At 40.0% G+C, this 16,553-nt stretch overlaps 1 protein-coding gene across 1 annotated transcript; it reads left to right on the plus strand.

The window, feature by feature from the left end:
• The first annotated feature begins 1,456 nt into the window (after positions 1 to 1,456).
• On the plus strand, positions 1,457 to 13,858 carry LOC130256743 (cytochrome P450 2J4-like). The gene is made up of 9 exons (XM_056498676.1): positions 1,457 to 1,702; positions 2,683 to 2,845; positions 3,770 to 3,919; positions 5,732 to 5,892; positions 8,317 to 8,493; positions 10,380 to 10,521; positions 12,254 to 12,441; positions 12,611 to 12,752; positions 13,400 to 13,858. Exons 1-9 carry the CDS (start codon positions 1,532 to 1,534, stop codon positions 13,576 to 13,578), a joined length of 1,473 nt encoding a protein of 490 aa, XP_056354651.1. The 5' UTR covers positions 1,457 to 1,531; the 3' UTR covers positions 13,579 to 13,858.
• The last annotated feature ends 2,695 nt before the right edge of the window (positions 13,859 to 16,553 follow it).

The raw sequence follows: 16,553 nt of genomic DNA on the forward strand, positions 1-16,553 counted from the left end.
CAGTTTGAGATTACACTGGATACAGAGAAGGCAAAACTGAACAAATTTCTTTTCAAAGAGAATTTTACTTTCCCTGTTGAAGCAGAGAGATAAATTAGAAATTATTGTCTTGGAAAATCACTTTTTTGGTGTACACAAATAAAGCTTATGTGGAAACCTACAAACATCCCTTGGTTAATACACATTAATCAGTTATGCATTAGCAGTAACGAGCTGTGGTTGAAGGCTGATTGCCCTGGGGGTTTGTAACTGTGTGCTGGCAGACTCCAGGCTGCTCCTTCTGGATGAGGGTCTTCTGTGTTCCAGAGCCACAAAATCTGGAAACAGTCATGGCAGTTTTCTTAGAAGATGAGTGAAAACATTTTTATTTTACAAGTACTTTGCTCTCAAGGGATGGGGCAATTTTGACAGGCAAGCATTTCAGTCTGGATCTGTAACATGGGACTGCAATGCTCGTGGTTATGTGGTGCCCAGAACCCCTCTTGTGAGGTTTCCATGGTCTAACTGCAGCACTAGAACACCCCTGGTGCTGTGTTTGTGATTCCTGCCGGTGTTGAGGCTTGGCAAAGAGCCTTGGCTACAGACTCTGTTTTCAAGTTACTAAGGATCCACACTCATGTCATGACTAGTTCTTGCTGGGGCCCTTCATTCTGGAGGTAGCTCAAGATCCCTATTAGGTTTTTCTCATGTTTTATTTTTTTTTTCTTTTAAATCTGTATATTTAATACTGGAGGTACTTTCTCTATGAATATGCATTATTCATCTCCCATGCTTTCTGATGATTTCTCAAATCATATAGGGTATCCACCTTATGTCCAGATTGAACGGGGAAACACAGAAGCAGACAAAATCCTCCATGAGTTTACCTAGTGCTAACAGGTTAGGGAAAAAAGTGAGGCCATACATCAGCTCAGTTATGTTTTCAATTACATTCAAAACATAACAAATTTTGCTTTTTGTATTAAGTATTAGCTAGTTGTATATGTATCTTAAGATAAATGTGGGCTTTTAACTTCTATCAGCCTTGCCATTACTAGATGTAACGTGTACATGGACTATATACAAACCAATTTAAAAACTCCAAGATTTAATATCCACTTACATTTGCCCACTTAATTTGTATGTATGGCTATTGCTTTCCTAAAAGCATTCCTGGAGTATGTGTAGGAACACATACTATTCAAAATTGTCTCAGAAAAACTAGATGGAGGATTTACGTGTATCTCCATTGCCTGGAAAATCTTGGCCCTAGACTTTTAAGATGCCATTCCTACAAATCCTGTGATCCATACTAAATAAGTATAATCTGGATGAGAAGAAGAAGGGTGTGCATCTATTAATATGCTGAAGCATGAGAATGCAATAAGTTGAACAAGAAGGGAGTGGCTGATAATAAAGAGGGAGGATGAGAGGTGGAGAATACTTATTATGTGAATTCAAGCTCTTATGAAATAACTGGTTTAGCAACCAGCCTTAATAGCTTCAACAGATAATTTTGAATAAAGGCAAGCTGGAAAAGGCAGAAGCTAAAATGTTGACCATAAGTCAAGTTCTTGTAGCAGGAGTTGTATTTCTTCTGATCATGCAGTTTTTAAAGTTGCAGCGAGTGCGGAGACGGTTTCCTCCTGGACCAGTCCCTCTCCCAGTCCTTGGGACACTGATACAGCTGAACTTTCAGTTTAATCGTGATCTCCTCATGAAGGTACTTTTTTTCAGATACTCCTAATTGTCTAAAAGTCTTTGTGATTTCTCCTTTCTCATGTTGTTTGCTATGTGAAAACATCCTCTCCCAAAGCTACGTTGGTAGTGCTGTAACTGCTAACGGGCCACTGTGGTGTCATGCTTGGTTTGGATCAGAACTGCTGGTTTAGTTCTTAAAATAAGAAAAAGATACTGCAGTGTAATGTAATTTGCCAAGTTAAGAAACCTGGTATTGGAATTTCTGAATGTGTGAAGATCATTCTGGTGTTTAAACCTATCCCCTTTTAACACTGATTTTTACTGAAATTCGTGTGAAACTTGAAATCTTTCTGTCACCCCTTTCCATTAAATCTGACAAATTCATGTGAAAATTGATATAATTTAGGATTAAATATATTTAGGTATGATGTATCAGATTTGGAGTTAGGGAAAAGATGCTATTAAAAAATTACTTTCACAGCATGGATCTGTAGTTTTCTGAACATTGGCACTCTCTAGCTTGAGGAGTAATTAGATAATACCATGCACCCTGTGTGTATGAGCTTGTTTGTATTGACGGGATCAAAAACAGGAAAGTCCAGTCTCTAAGCTAATTACTTCTCTGACAGTTCTGTATTCTTTTGTGCTACTTTACTGGTACAAACTATAGAAACTCTCTTGAAATAAATTAATTAATAAAAAATACCCTTTATCCCATGATTGTGAACTGAGCCTTGCCTTATGTACAGCAATAAAAGGTACATAGTGTTTCTTGACATAAGCATGTAGCTCTGAGAAGTGGGAATACACAGATGTTTCCAACAGTGAATGGTGGAAAAGACATTCATGCTTTCTCAGTGATAATTGCAGTCTGGTGGGAAAGATGCAGAACATCACTCCACCTTAGGGCTGGTCCTGTAATCAGTGCAAAAACAGGTTCATCATCTGTTTGCAGTGTGTGGGATTTCATTTGTGCTTTCCTGGCTTCTCTCCCATCCCTAGCTGGCAAAAATTCATGGCAACATATTCACCTTATGGTTTGGACGGGTCCCAGTGGTTATACTGAATGGATTTCAAGCAGTGAAGGATGGCATGACCACACACCCTGAAGATGTTTCTGGGAGGCTGGTGTCACCTTTATTCAGAGCAATGGCCAAAGGAAAAGGTGAGAGTTTCCTGGCATAAATAGTGCACAGAAGTGTCATCTTGACAAATTGCAGTATCTTCTATAGCTTGTGACCACCTTCAGAGGCAGCACAGAGGCAGGGCTTCTCTGTGAGGAGTGACTGTCAGGTGAACTGTAAGGTACAGAGAGGTGAAATAGCTTTTGGAGAGTAGCAGGAGGAAAATACTAGCAAGAAGAAAAGGATTCATAATATCTTCTATGGAATACTCACTGGGGCAGATTTAGAGGTGATGAGATGAGGCAATGGTAAATTGTGCCACAGAGAAATGGAGGAAAAAAATCCAACTACTTGTCCTGGACAAGCTGCCTCCCACTATGACATTTTCCATGGAAGGGTGACTTTGACAGTGGGATCTTATTCCCATTCCCTTCCTTTTGTCAGTGTTTTCCAGCTGGCACACTGCACCTAGAAGTTCAGTGTGCTTCTGTGTCAACCTTGCAGTAGGTTTCACACCACCAAACATACCAGAAATTCCCAAAGCCTGTCACAAAGCCTAAATGCTGAACTTTCCTGCCCTGCAGACAGAACTTTCCTCCCTGACTGTGGACAGCCAGAGGTTTTCCCCCTTTTTCCTTCAGGAGAATCATTACCCAGATTCAGGTGAGTTTCAGGCATAGTAGACAAGCACTGCAAAGAGCTTCTAGAGAAGCAGCTGAGATATCCTCATGTATCTGATTGTCTGGGATCAAACTTAATCCTACAAGTAATCTCATTACCCACCGGAGTTTGCCCGTTTCAGCCCTGCTAACACGATTACAGATCACAGCTGTTCCTTGGTGCCTTTGTGTTCACAGGCAATGCAACACTTTAATTATGTTCTGTTGCTTAGTAAATCCTTTAATGTAGTCTTTGTCTATGCTTAATATCAGCATGATAAAGAGCTCTTCCTTTAATGGATGCAGGAATTATGTTGGCAACTGGTCACACCTGGAAGCAGCAGAGGAGGTTTGCTCTGAGGACTTTGCGCAACCTTGGTCTGGGGAAAAGAGGTCTGGAGCACCGAGTCCAAGAAGAAGCCCACTACCTGGTAGACTTCTTTGCAAGTATGAAAGGTAATTCTGCAATAAGTATCCATACATTTTTGCCATTAGTCTGATGTCTTTAGTGTAAGAATTTCTCTGTCCTGTGCTGAAACTGAGGGCAGTTTTTGTTCCACAAGAGAGTGTGCAGGGTCTTACACTGTCTGTGTGGAATGGACTGAAAATGAAAAGCCTCCAGTCCCTCTTGTGTTTCCAAGGAGATTATTCTTGCTCAAAATTATTTACAAAACTATTAAAACTGAGAGGAAAAACTGGAGCTTATTTATTATTTACATTATAGAACACCCTAAGTGGAAAAGGATCTCTGAAAATGGTCTAGTCTAACCCCTACGCAAAGAGGGGTCAATCTGAGCAGGTTTCTTAGGGCTGAGTTGTAAATATCTGCAGCAATGGAGACTTCACCAGCTCTATGGATAACCAGTTCCACTGTTCAGTGAGCACTATAGCAAAAACATTTCTTGTGTTTATGCAGAATTTAATATTTTAAATTTTTTTTCCCGTTTCCCCACTTGGTACCACTGAGAAAAGTCTGGGTCTGTGTTCTTTATACCCCTCCACCACATATTTATATATATTTACATATCTCCCTAAGTCTTCCCTTCTCCAGACTAAATAGTCCATCTCTCTCAGCCTCTCTTATGCCAGATGTTTCAATTCCTTGATTGTTCTTGTGGCCCTTAGCTCAATTTGTTCTAATACAGTGATGTCTGTCATACTGGGGAGTCCAGAGCTGGACCCAGCAGTTCAGCTGGGTCTTGCCAGTGCTGATCAGAGGGAAGGATCACCTCCCTTGGCCTTCCAGCAATTCATTTCCTAATGCAGCCCAGGATGATCTTGGCCTTTGCCTCAAGGGCACATTTTTGGCTCTTTTGTGGAGCTAGTGCATAAAGAGACAAAATCAATGCTGATGAATTAAGCCTCATATTGCCATTTGCACATATTCCATAAAGCACTGACTAGAATCTTCTCTTCATTAAAAGATTCTACCCTGACCAGCCCAGTTAGGATCATGTGAGTTGGATTTCCCAATACTGATTATTATGCAAAGGCACAATTAGTCAGGACATGCTGTGGCTAGTGTTGTATAAATTAAAAATAATTAGATAGAGCCCAATCTCATGGCTTAAGAGCTAGGAGAGATTGAGATGTGATCATGTGTGCAAGGAAAAAAGCCCAAAACAATAAGATGCTAATCAGAATCATGCCTTGGCTATTGGGCAGTTGCATTAATACATAAACAAATAGGTCATATATTCCATTGTCACAAAATAGTTTTCTTGGGATTAGGTTTCAACTAACTGCTTTAAAATGATTTATTATGCCGTAGACACAATTGTTTGGAAGGAGTTTACAACATTTTATCTTACTGGAGGTTGTACATCTCTAGCAAGGTCAGACAAAACACAGTAGCCTTGCATGCCTCTGTGTCCTTGCTGAATAAAGCTGTCTCTCTTCTTGCTCTTCTACCCTCAGGTTCCCTTTGTCCATAGTGTTCTCAGTCATTCCCATGCTTAAGACATACTTTGATTTTGCCAGAAAGCAACTTTGCATAGAATTTTTTTCCTTTTACCTCTAAAAGTACTCTATCATATGATGCAATATTTTACACATCTGGCATTTCTTTAGGGTGCCACACATTCCTGGGTTTATGGGACTGCAACGTGGTTGTGAGGAATCAGTTTAATACTACAAATTTTGCAAAAATATTGCTGCTTCTCTGTGAAAAGCAATGCCTTCTTTAAAGTCCTGTGGGTAACTTAGAGGATTCTCACATTTCACTAAAGCAGGAGACATTAACAGTGATATTTACTTTTATGGCTGCAGGGAAACCTGTGGATCCTTCTTTCCCTCTCGTCCATTCTGTCTCAAATGTAATTTGTGCTGTCGTGTATGGACATCGTTTCTCCAGAGAGGATGAGGCCTTTCATGAGCTGATTAAAGCTACAGAACATCTCTTCAAGTTTGGGGGCAGCTTTATTCATCATGTAAGTGAAAGATCTGTAGTATTTTTCTGAATAAGACAGAGAGTGAGAATGCAGATTCAAGAGTTATCGGGCAAAAGTTTTGGAACGGGTGAGTGATGCCCCACACAGTTTTGCTGGGCAGTGAACACTCTCAAAGTGTGATGGTGAAGCTCCACGTGCCAGCCTCAGGCACTCGTGCTCATTCTCCTGTGTTTGGGTACTGTGGTAGTTTGCCCCTAAATCTTTGCAATAAGGCACAGGTTCATGGACTGCTCCTGGGTCATGTTTGTTACTTGGTTTCTCAAGCCCTGCCACCACAGGTTCCTGCATTGAACATCATGATTCCTAAATATTAAATGTCAGGTCTGAGAGGGTGACTCATGTGCCAAGTTTAGACATTGTTTTATATACAGTCAACAGAGAGAGAAATGAGTCTAATATAGAGGGTTTTGCCTGTGGCTACTTATCTCCATTTCTTCTGTAAGACGCAGACTTGAAGACTTCCCAGAGAAATTCTGCTCCTTCACCCTGAATGAGGAGCAGCTCCAGGTACAGGCAGCAGAAGGCAGGAAATGCTAAGAGAGCAAATATAACTGCAAGATTGGAAATTAAACAATCTGGGAGCTAACAATCCATCTGGCACTAGAGGCTTGCTTTGCACAGAAGTAATAAAAAACTTCCTGGGAGTTCTGGTTCTGGTTCCACTGCTGAAGTTGTCCCATACATCTTATGAGTAACTTTTGAATATAGAATACATAAGCAATTCCTGGAATACAGATGTCTCCCCACATCCCATGGAACATTCTTCTCACTGAGTTATGGCCAGGTTCCCTTTTTCTTAGTTTAGCTTTGGTCCTGTAAGTTGAGTGTAGTGGTGGCAGGTGACACCTGCTTTTAGGACAGAGAACATAACTCCTTTTCTTCTCTGCTTCCTATCCTGGCTTTGATTTGATTTAGTCCAGTGAAAAAGATACTGTTGAGGAAATAATAACGGGTTCAAACCATTCCAGAGGGATGGCCACCACCTCCCCACCTCCCAGGTGCAATGAGTACACAGTATATGCAAAAAAACTGGATATTGCTGCATCTACATCCCCATTTCTTATGTGGATCTCATACTGTCAGGCACTGAACAGGGGGACATTGTGGATTGGGCTTCTCCATAAATGGAGGAGGAATTTTGGCATGTGCTCAGGAAGGTGGATGGACACAGTTCCTGTTTTGAACAGAGAGCTAAATTCCACTTACAGTTAGAGTGCCATAGTGGCTGGACAGGGCAGACATTTGGGAGTAGGAATGTCTGTAATCTGGGCAACTTTATGTGATTAGTCAGACCACAATTGTGTCTTAAGACTTCTGAACACATTTTGCAAGTAAAAAAAATACCAGAGATGGATCTAACAAAAAAAGATATGAAGTTCTAAGTGAATTTACCAAGGACTGGACTAGTACTTTTTTTTGTGACAAGGCAATCATTAATTGATAATTGGATCAGAACTGATTTCCCAAGAAGACACAAGTATAGTCTATCTAATTCAAGCACACTCCAGTGAACATCTAATAACATGCTTTCTCTAGTGTGAATAAGAGAGTACAAGAAGAGTTCAGTAAAATGAAGGCTGAGAAAGGATAAAAATTCTGCTGTTAAATAAACACTGGAATTACATTTTGAGCAGAAAAAGAACTATTAATAGGATGTTGCATCTTGTAGATACAACAAGAACATACAGATTACCCAGGCATAAATGTAGACTGAGAACCAGAATTAACTTTACTTTCTAGATATCAGAATAGGTTGAAATCAGCTATTTCTTAGGCCAGATTTTCTCAAATGGTAAAACAGAAGAAAAAATAATCTAGTAGTGTCAGCTAACCCTGTCTGTCTTTCTAGAGGAGAGTATTCAAAATTTCCAGGTAGCTGTTCCTTAGTTTTTTTAAGTTTCAGATATTTGAAATTTCACTGAGGAACCTTGAGAGGTCAATTGGTAGAGTACCTTGGGGGCTACCCAGCCTGTAAAGCAGCCACCAAGGTCCAGTCCTTACTTTGGCAAGTATCCTAGTGAGGAGTTTCCAATTTTTACTTCTTCCTTCCTGGTATTCTCCACTGGAGGGCAGGAGCTCACTTTTAAAATGCCTGAGTGCAGTTCATAGCAATTGATATGAAAAACTGCATGGATGAATACCATTCATCCTAGTTACAGTAATTCTAATTTGGCTTGTGATTGAGCTGAAAGCCTGTGGAACTCTGAATATTACCATCAAAACTAGAAATTATATAATTTGCTTTTCACAGCTTGAAAGCCCAAGCTCAGTCTTTGTCAGGATTTTTGATTGAGACCCTAATCCCAAGCTAATATTAATATTACCTCTCTTTGTAGCAGGCCTTCCTAGTGCATTTTCTTGTGATAGAGACTTTGCAAGACCTCTTGTGTGTCACTCCCACAGCTCTATGAAATCTTCCCCTGGCTGATGAGCCGTCTCCCTGGCCCTCATCAGAAGGCATTGGCTTGTTATGATGTCCTGAGCAACTTTACACGGAGAGAGATCCGAATGCACACAGACCGTGGGCCAGCAGAGGAGCTGCAGGATTTCATTGACTTCTACCTGGATCACATTGAAAAAGTAAGTTTTTTCTGCCTAATCATACAGTCATGGGGGAAAAGGTCAACATGGACCATTGAATCATCTGAATCATCACAATCTCTTGCATTTCTAGACATTATAATGTGAATTCAATAACCAGTATCTTCCAAAATCCTTTCTGATTGTTGATATGCCACAGCACCCTGCAATCCTTTCATTAACGGGCAGGTTAATACACTGTATTTTTCTTTTTCATTGGCACAAGTCATAAAACATTTGAAGGTCTCCAGGAAAGAATTGTGAATTATTAAGTGAACAAGAGAACTGGGAAGGCCTTTGGTAGATAGAGTGGGATGCTCTGGTTACGATATTTCACAGGTAAAGGTTTGCCAAGAGAATTTGCAAGAGGACAGCTGGATTAATGGCCTAGGATTCAGCAGTGTTTCAGACAAGACTGGAAAAGAGGAGAGTGCCAGAGTCAGTGTCAAGCAGACAAAGGAACTGGGACAAATAGGGCATTTTGGAAGGCATAGTAGAGGTAGGGCTGTGAAGGGCTGTAGGAAGTGTGCACAAGATCTCTCCCTTTTCTAGACCATAACAGGATCACTTTATACAAATCTCTCAGGTACTGACTCCCAGAACTATCAGCTGCCCTTCCCTCTGTGACTTCTGCCTCCACTTAAATCACTTTTCCTTTCTCCTCTCCTCCACTGTGGCAGGATATTTTCCTCTTCCTGTTCTGTTTGGTGACAGGAGAACAGAACTTGGGGAAGTGGGCAGTGACTGTTGTTCCTGGTGGCAGTGCTGTCCTGCAGGGACACCATGTCCCTTTCACCACTGCCATGTGCTGGTAGCAGCAACAGAGGCAGCCACAACCTGTTGGGCTGCAGCACTCACCTACCTCTCCCTGATAATTATGTATTGATCTGTTCCCACACCAGCTGCTATATTCTTATGTCTGGTATGGATGTCAGCCTAAATGGCTTCTAGCTCCTTGGATCCTTTTGTTTTAATTTCTTTTTTATACCAGCACAGCTACACACCTGGCCTTCCAAAGCATTTGACTGTTTCTAAAGCCTTTCATTGCATTCTAGGATTTATGAGACTTGAACATCAGTATACCAGAAATTGTTTCAGTGAGCTGTTCTGGGACTCTGCTGGTGGAAATAATCCAAGTTTGTTTATTAAAAAAAATGAACTGTAATAGATGAACAGGGGCAATAAAAAAAAAAAAAAAATTAGATGATATTACAGCAGGGAGAAGCATCTTTCCTTCTTTTTGATTGCTGCACTGGCTAGAGAAAGGTTCAACACCCCTGAGCAAAACCTCCCTAAATGCAGACAATGAATTCCCCCAAACCAGAACCGTGTTTGTTTATAATTTCAGTGTATACATACAAATCCTCACATTCCTAATCGAAAAATGTAAAACCCCAGAGCAGCTGTACATGAGTCATTGTGCCCTTGTGTAGAAGAAACCTGAATGCCACAGGTTAAGAACTTTACTCACCCCAGTGTTCACTGCCTGGTCACTGTATTGCTTGGAAGAACAACTGAGTGGTGGACTGTGACTTGAGACATGAAGAATAACACACATCTTTAAAGGAAGATTTACTTATGAAATTAACCACTGTTTGAACATTAGACCAATAATCCTTTTTTTTTTTTTTCCCCCAAAGAATTTGATTTAGCTTCATGAGTAAGAGTGGAATAAACACAGCTTGTTTATTTGTGAAATGTTAATTTTGAGTTGATAGCCATCTGTGGTGTCTAAAATTCCTTAGCAGTCTTTTGTATTGTCTTTCTGTATTGTCCTATAAGGAGAAGACACTGCAGCTTGCAAACAGTTACAAAATCACATTTATTCTTATTCTGTTTTTTCTAAATTTCATGCATAAGCCTCTAACTTTTATTATAATTTTCAGTCCAAAGATGAACCCAGATCAACATTCAATGAAGACAACATGGTTTATTCTATAAATGACCTTTTCTTGGGTGGATCAGAGACATCAAGCACTACTTTGAACTGGGGCCTGCTCTACATGGTGGCAAATCCAGACATCCAAGGTGAATAGACAAGCCCATCTCCATGCAATAGAAAAAACAATTAGTAACATTTTCATGGATCAGAGATTATTCCTAGATATTGATAAATGCCTTGTGGCACATGTACCTTTTTGTACTTTTAGGTCTGCCCTAGGCAGTACCAGTAGATCCAGGGATTAAATTAACTCTGTGATGTACTTGAGTTTGTTGTACAGAAATTATTCCAGTCAGGAGTGGAAACAGATGGCTCTTCTGTTACATCTGTGTGTATTTAAGAAGTTTGGTTTTAAGTCTAGTTTTTAAATAACCACAATTCCTTTCATAGAGCACTGAATGAAAACCAAAGGAAGAGTGATGTCTTATGCTGGATAACAGAAATTTGACAGTTAGGTTGCAGAATATGTACAACTACCCAGAGGAGAAGAGAATTTTAAATGGATGAAAGAGGTGAAGATGAAAAAAATTTGGTCAACTTGTAGCTGTCAGACAAGAAATTCTGCTTAATCTCATGTTATCACATGTTTTGTTATCACTTACTCTAATTAAGGTTATGAAAGCACTGAGTCACCTGTATAATTTTATTTAGCTAAATATTGCACATATTTGGGAAAGCAGAGTATGTGCAGAGTGATCCTTCCTGGGCTTCTTGAGTAATACATTGCATCAGGGCTCCCATAAGGAGCTGACATCAGTATGTCTGTCCTCATTTAATTAATTGGTGGCTTCTTTTTGAACCCATGCATACTTTTCCCATGTTGACATCCAGTGACAGTGTTTCACTCTGTACTGTAAGGAAAAGTTTGGACTTTTGCCTCATCACTGAACTGGGAATAGAAATGTGTGTTTATATTATGCAGTGACTGATTACTTCAAACTACCTGGATTCTCAAATGCTTCTGCAAGATAGAAGGACATTTACTTAAAAATATTTCTGAATACGTATTTTAAATTCTGTAAGGTGCTTGAATCTCTTTTGTCAGTTTAATGAAGGACTACTGGCAGTCACAGGGCAGGCTTGATGTGAATGGGCACAGACTGACCAATGCACAATTGACTTCCCTGCATCTTAGTGTTGCTTCAAAAGGCTGGAAAAAGACAGGATCATTTATTAAAAATCTAAGGTGTTTTTATTAGGTGTGTACTGCCTCTCTTGAAGTTTATAAATCAAAGGTTTTATTTTTGGTAATGCCCCCAAGACTCCCATGAAATAAGAAATTTAAAACATGCTGTTCTTGATTAAAAGGCAGGTGCCAAGCAGTAGATCCATTTTTTAAAGTGGCATATAGACCTTGTTCTAGTTGGTATTGCTTCACTTAACAGATGCCATGTCATTTTAACAGGAATTAGACTTTTAAGGCTCAGACTCACCTGGCACAAATTTCAGAGAGCTGTGAGTCTAATATTCTAGCTGGCTGAAGGTGTTTGAGGCACCTAGGCAAAAGAAAACCCAAAGATAAAACTCTTATCTCTTGAATTTGTGGTAGTAAGGCAACCCTTAGTTTTAAATTTTTGAGCAACAAATGTCTTTTCTTAATCTATGATCAAACAACTTCAGACCCAGAAGCAGAGTTTTCATATGTTTAAGCTATTGGAACATCCTGCTACTTTAATTTTCTTCATAAAATGTTATTTACTTTTCTATATTAATTGTGGTGTTCTTCTCATAGTTCTAAGTTGGAAATGTCTTCGAAAATGAAATTACTGAAAATGCTCGATATGTTTTTCCACCTGAAACAGTGAATATTTTCCACAGAGAAAGTGCAGAAGGAGCTGGATGCTGTGTTGGGTCCCTCCAAGTTAATCTGCTACGAGGATCGGAGAGAGCTGCCCTACACAAACGCTGTGGTTCATGAGATCCAACGCTTCAGCAACATCATTTCAGTTGGCATGCCCAGGGTGTGTGTGAGGAACACAACCTTGCTTGGCTTTCCCCTCAAAAAGGTACAGACACAGTTTCTCAGTTGCTACAGACTTTTCCTGCATCAGTAGAGCAAGGTGTGGACTGAAATTTGTTTGTGCCATTTCTTTCTTCAATAGAAGGGGGCTGGATGCCTTTGGGTCATGGTCTGAATGTGAACAAGGAACAGAATTAATGCTTTTCTCCTTTCAGGGCACCATAGTTTTTCCAAATATTGCTTCATCTTTGTATGACCCAGAGAAGTGGGAAACACCTCGGCAGTTCAACCCTGGTCACTTCTTGGATAAGGATGGAAACTTTGTGACCCAAGAAGCCTTTTTGCCATTTTCAATAGGTAAGTGGGTTACAGCACAAACATCAACAGTTTGGATTGGGACTGTAGAATGAAGATGTCTATTAAAAACATATTAGTTGTCTATTCTAAACTTTTTTGTGGAAGACAGTGCTTAATCAAAATGATTATTTTCAGTAACATATTCTACTGAACAAATAATTACATGGAAAATCAGAGGTGTCCTGACAAACATATATATCTAACTTGCTCTATTTTTGGAAGGAAATTCTCTGCTAATGACTGTGGCTATCAATTTTGGGCACTCATTTCATACCAGACTAATGTATGGAAAGCACTTTCAAGCAGTTCTCTTGATTCTTTATGCATTCAACACTAGAACATGATACCTCCCAGGAAAAGCAGGCTCTTATTCTTCATTTACATGATGGAATGAATTCCTTTAAAGTTGTCAGTCAAACGAAGATGAGCCTTTGAGGTAATTGAAGGGAGCAGAAGGGTTACATGACTATCTATAGCTGCAGATAAAATTCTTTGAAGGAATGTATGAAGCTTTGTGTCATTGATTGCATTAAATCCTACAGAAATTCTGGACTCGGCAAAAATACCTTTGCACTGTGTGAGAATGAATACAGTTGCTGTTGGGGTGAGGTCTATTTACTCACTGTCCCTCCCCTCTTCCCCTGCAGGGCACAGGGTGTGCTTGGGGGAGCACTTAGCAAGGACCGAGCTCTTCATTTTCTTTGCCAGCCTGCTGCGGGCGTTCACCTTCCAGCTCCCCGAGGGAGTGACCAAGATCAGCACTGAGCCCGTTATGGGGGGCACTCTGCAGCCCCACCCCTACAGGATCTGTGCCATTCCACGCTAGGCTGGACATGTGCTGTGTGTCACAGACCAGCTCTGAAACATCTTTCTTATTTTCCTGAATGTATCTCTTGAGACCATGTAATGCTTTTTGTATTGGATTTGAATTTCTAGTTCAAAAGCCTTTTGTCTACAATAGGTAATTTTATTTAGACCCTCTTACCTGCTCATGAAGGTGATTTTTTTTGTGGTAAAAATTCTTTTATCTCTAAGACCCATCATTCTCAGCCATAAAGATATTTTGCAATTGCTGCCTGGCCTGGCAGTTATATATCTGTGACACTGCTGAGCAAATGACAAAATCAACTGCTGACTTCAAAAATTCATTCATTATCTCTGATAATGAATCCATTCATTATCCCGTTTCCAAAAGCAAATCAGGAAAACACACCTGGAAGATTCTACTTCTTGATGTCACTATCATCAATAGCAATGTTTCAGTCAACCTTTTGTTGATGATCACTAATAAAAGATATGAAGGAAAAATTAGCAACTGGTTTTGTTTATAGATGACTTAAAGCTCACTGAGACTTTCTACATGTGATGCAGCAGAATATGTGTAAGCTTTAAACCTGGCAGAGAATAACTTAAGTCCAGCAGGCTGAAATCTGGTGAAGAGTGAAGATAGAGAAAAGATTTCTTTTGGAGCACATACTTCTGGCATTTTAAAAGTCTGATAAGTCAATTTTTGGAAAGTTTTTTCTAATAGGGCAACTGTTTACTCCCATGCCTGACTCCTGCTAGGATCAGCACTGGGAGGCTGCTACACCAGGTGCAAGGACTTCCCAAGGGGCAGTTTGGGTGAGGAACCTACTTTGGTTAGAGATGATGGTAAATTGAAAAATGTTCACAGAAAATCCAAAGATACTTTTTAAACACCTCAGCAGCTCAGCTTCCTGAAGCCACACAGGCTTGCCATATACACAAATACTAATCAAAAGCAATTAAAGAGTCTATAATTAGTGGAAAAGAAAAAATTCCTTTTTTGAATGGTTCCTATGTTAAGTATTTATATTGTCTGGAAAAGTCTTGTAAAATGTAAGTGAACTTGTCCTTCATTAATTTCTGTGAGAGAGGACAGGATAGTTGAACAGATGATCATCTGTTAAATCAGTTATCACTCCATGTCATCTGCTGTGTGATTGAGATTAGTTCCAACAGTTCACCATGAATCACAAATTTAGATTTGTCTCATTATTTCTAATTCAATGGCTGATGGAACACAGCATCAAAATAGTAACCACTTGATATTTAGCTGTTATTAAATTAAATGGCAGGATAGCACTAGTGAAATATGGAAGATCACATCCTGACATTTTATGTGACAGAAAACTGTGCCCTGGTAGAAACTGATGTCAAAGTCTGTGTGGATTTGCATGTGTGCATGGGGAGATAAGGCAAAGCTGAAACCACTGTGATTTGGGGATGTTGGAGCTGTCATTGCTGCTTAGAAATTAAGTTGGGAGTATCAGTAGCATTACAAGCATTAACATCTCTGCTTCGTGATGCTGTCACTCCTGATGGCCACGTGCTTCCCCAGACATCCTTCCAAAAGGGAAGCTGATAAATGAACTGGGATGGAATCATGGCCAGGACAGCCTGTATGCAGCTGGAGCAGGTTGAGTTGCCTGAAGCCATGGGAATGGCACAACCCAAAACAAGAGGCACAAACACCCCCTGTGCAGGTGTGGGAGAGGAGACACACAGGGCACTTCAGAGGGAAACTGCACCTCAAAGGGGGGCAGGTTATTGGTGCCTGTCTGTGACAGGAACTGCTGGTGGGTGGCTTCTAATCCCTTGTGCAGGATTGTCCAGGGGATGAGAGCCCAGCACATGAGCCAAAGGCATGTGAGGCAAAGCTGAAGATTTTGGGTTCATGCAGCTCTTGGGGAGGCTCAGAGCCTTGTGAATCTGTGATGCTCATCTGATGCCCTTTTCAATGAAAGTTTATGCACAAAGCAAATATAAGTAGTAAGGAAAAAGTTTTGTATTTCTAGTAATATAATGAGGAAAAAGGAAACTGGTGGTTTCTCAAAACTGCAGTATATCAGGAAGGCTCTCTTGCAAATGGGAAACTTAATGGCTTTTTTGGCTTTTATTATCAATGAAAATGGCCATTGAATTCAACACCACTGACATTCAGGGAAGATTTCTGTCTAGGCTAGGAAGGAGAAGTTGGAAAATATCTAGATAAACATGATGTTTTCAAATTGCCTGAGCTGATTCATCCCAGGGCACTTAGGGGAACAGTATCAACCTCAGAGCTATTAGCAATTATGTATGAAAACCTGTGGAGGATGGGAAAAGGTCAAACATTTCTTTGTCTTCAGAAGGTAAGAGAAGTTGCAGTGCTATAAATCAGTCAGCCTGATTGCACTTCTCAGAATATCCTACAAATAATCAAATTGTAAGCAATGGAAGGAAAGCAGAGTCAGTACTCACCAAATAATGTCAAAGTTACTTAGTTCTGTTTGAAGACATTGCTAGAGGTCTGTTTTCATGAGAGAAGCTGTCAATGCAATTTACTGCTCTTTAATGTGGCTTTGACACTATCTCACAAACTCTGTGGAAATGTGCTTGATAAAACTTCATGAAAAAGTCAGGAAATGCATCTGAATAGTGCCATGTCAAACTGGAAAGATACACTGAATGGGATGCTGTCCTGCATCTAGTACTATTCAATATTTCATCGAGGACCTTGATAATTAGTAAAAGCACTAGGCCTGGGAAAGGCCTAATTTCTTGATGCCACAAGATCCAAACTGTTATCTGCAGCAAGGTAAGAAAGAGATACTCCCAAAATTGTCTAAATTCAAAGAAACTTAAATGCAGGACAGTTTTATTTGTATTTATTACCTTTGTGAAAGTGTGAAGATGCCATAAACATGGATACTTCTCCTTAGCAGTTTTAATGTCACGTACCTGAAGAGGTGAGAGTGATCCTATTCCAGTATCTCTCATTATTCCCTCCTTCCTTTC

Source organism: Oenanthe melanoleuca, chromosome 9 (assembly GCF_029582105.1).
Source record: "Oenanthe melanoleuca isolate GR-GAL-2019-014 chromosome 9, OMel1.0, whole genome shotgun sequence".
NCBI lineage: Eukaryota > Metazoa > Chordata > Aves > Passeriformes > Muscicapidae > Oenanthe > Oenanthe melanoleuca.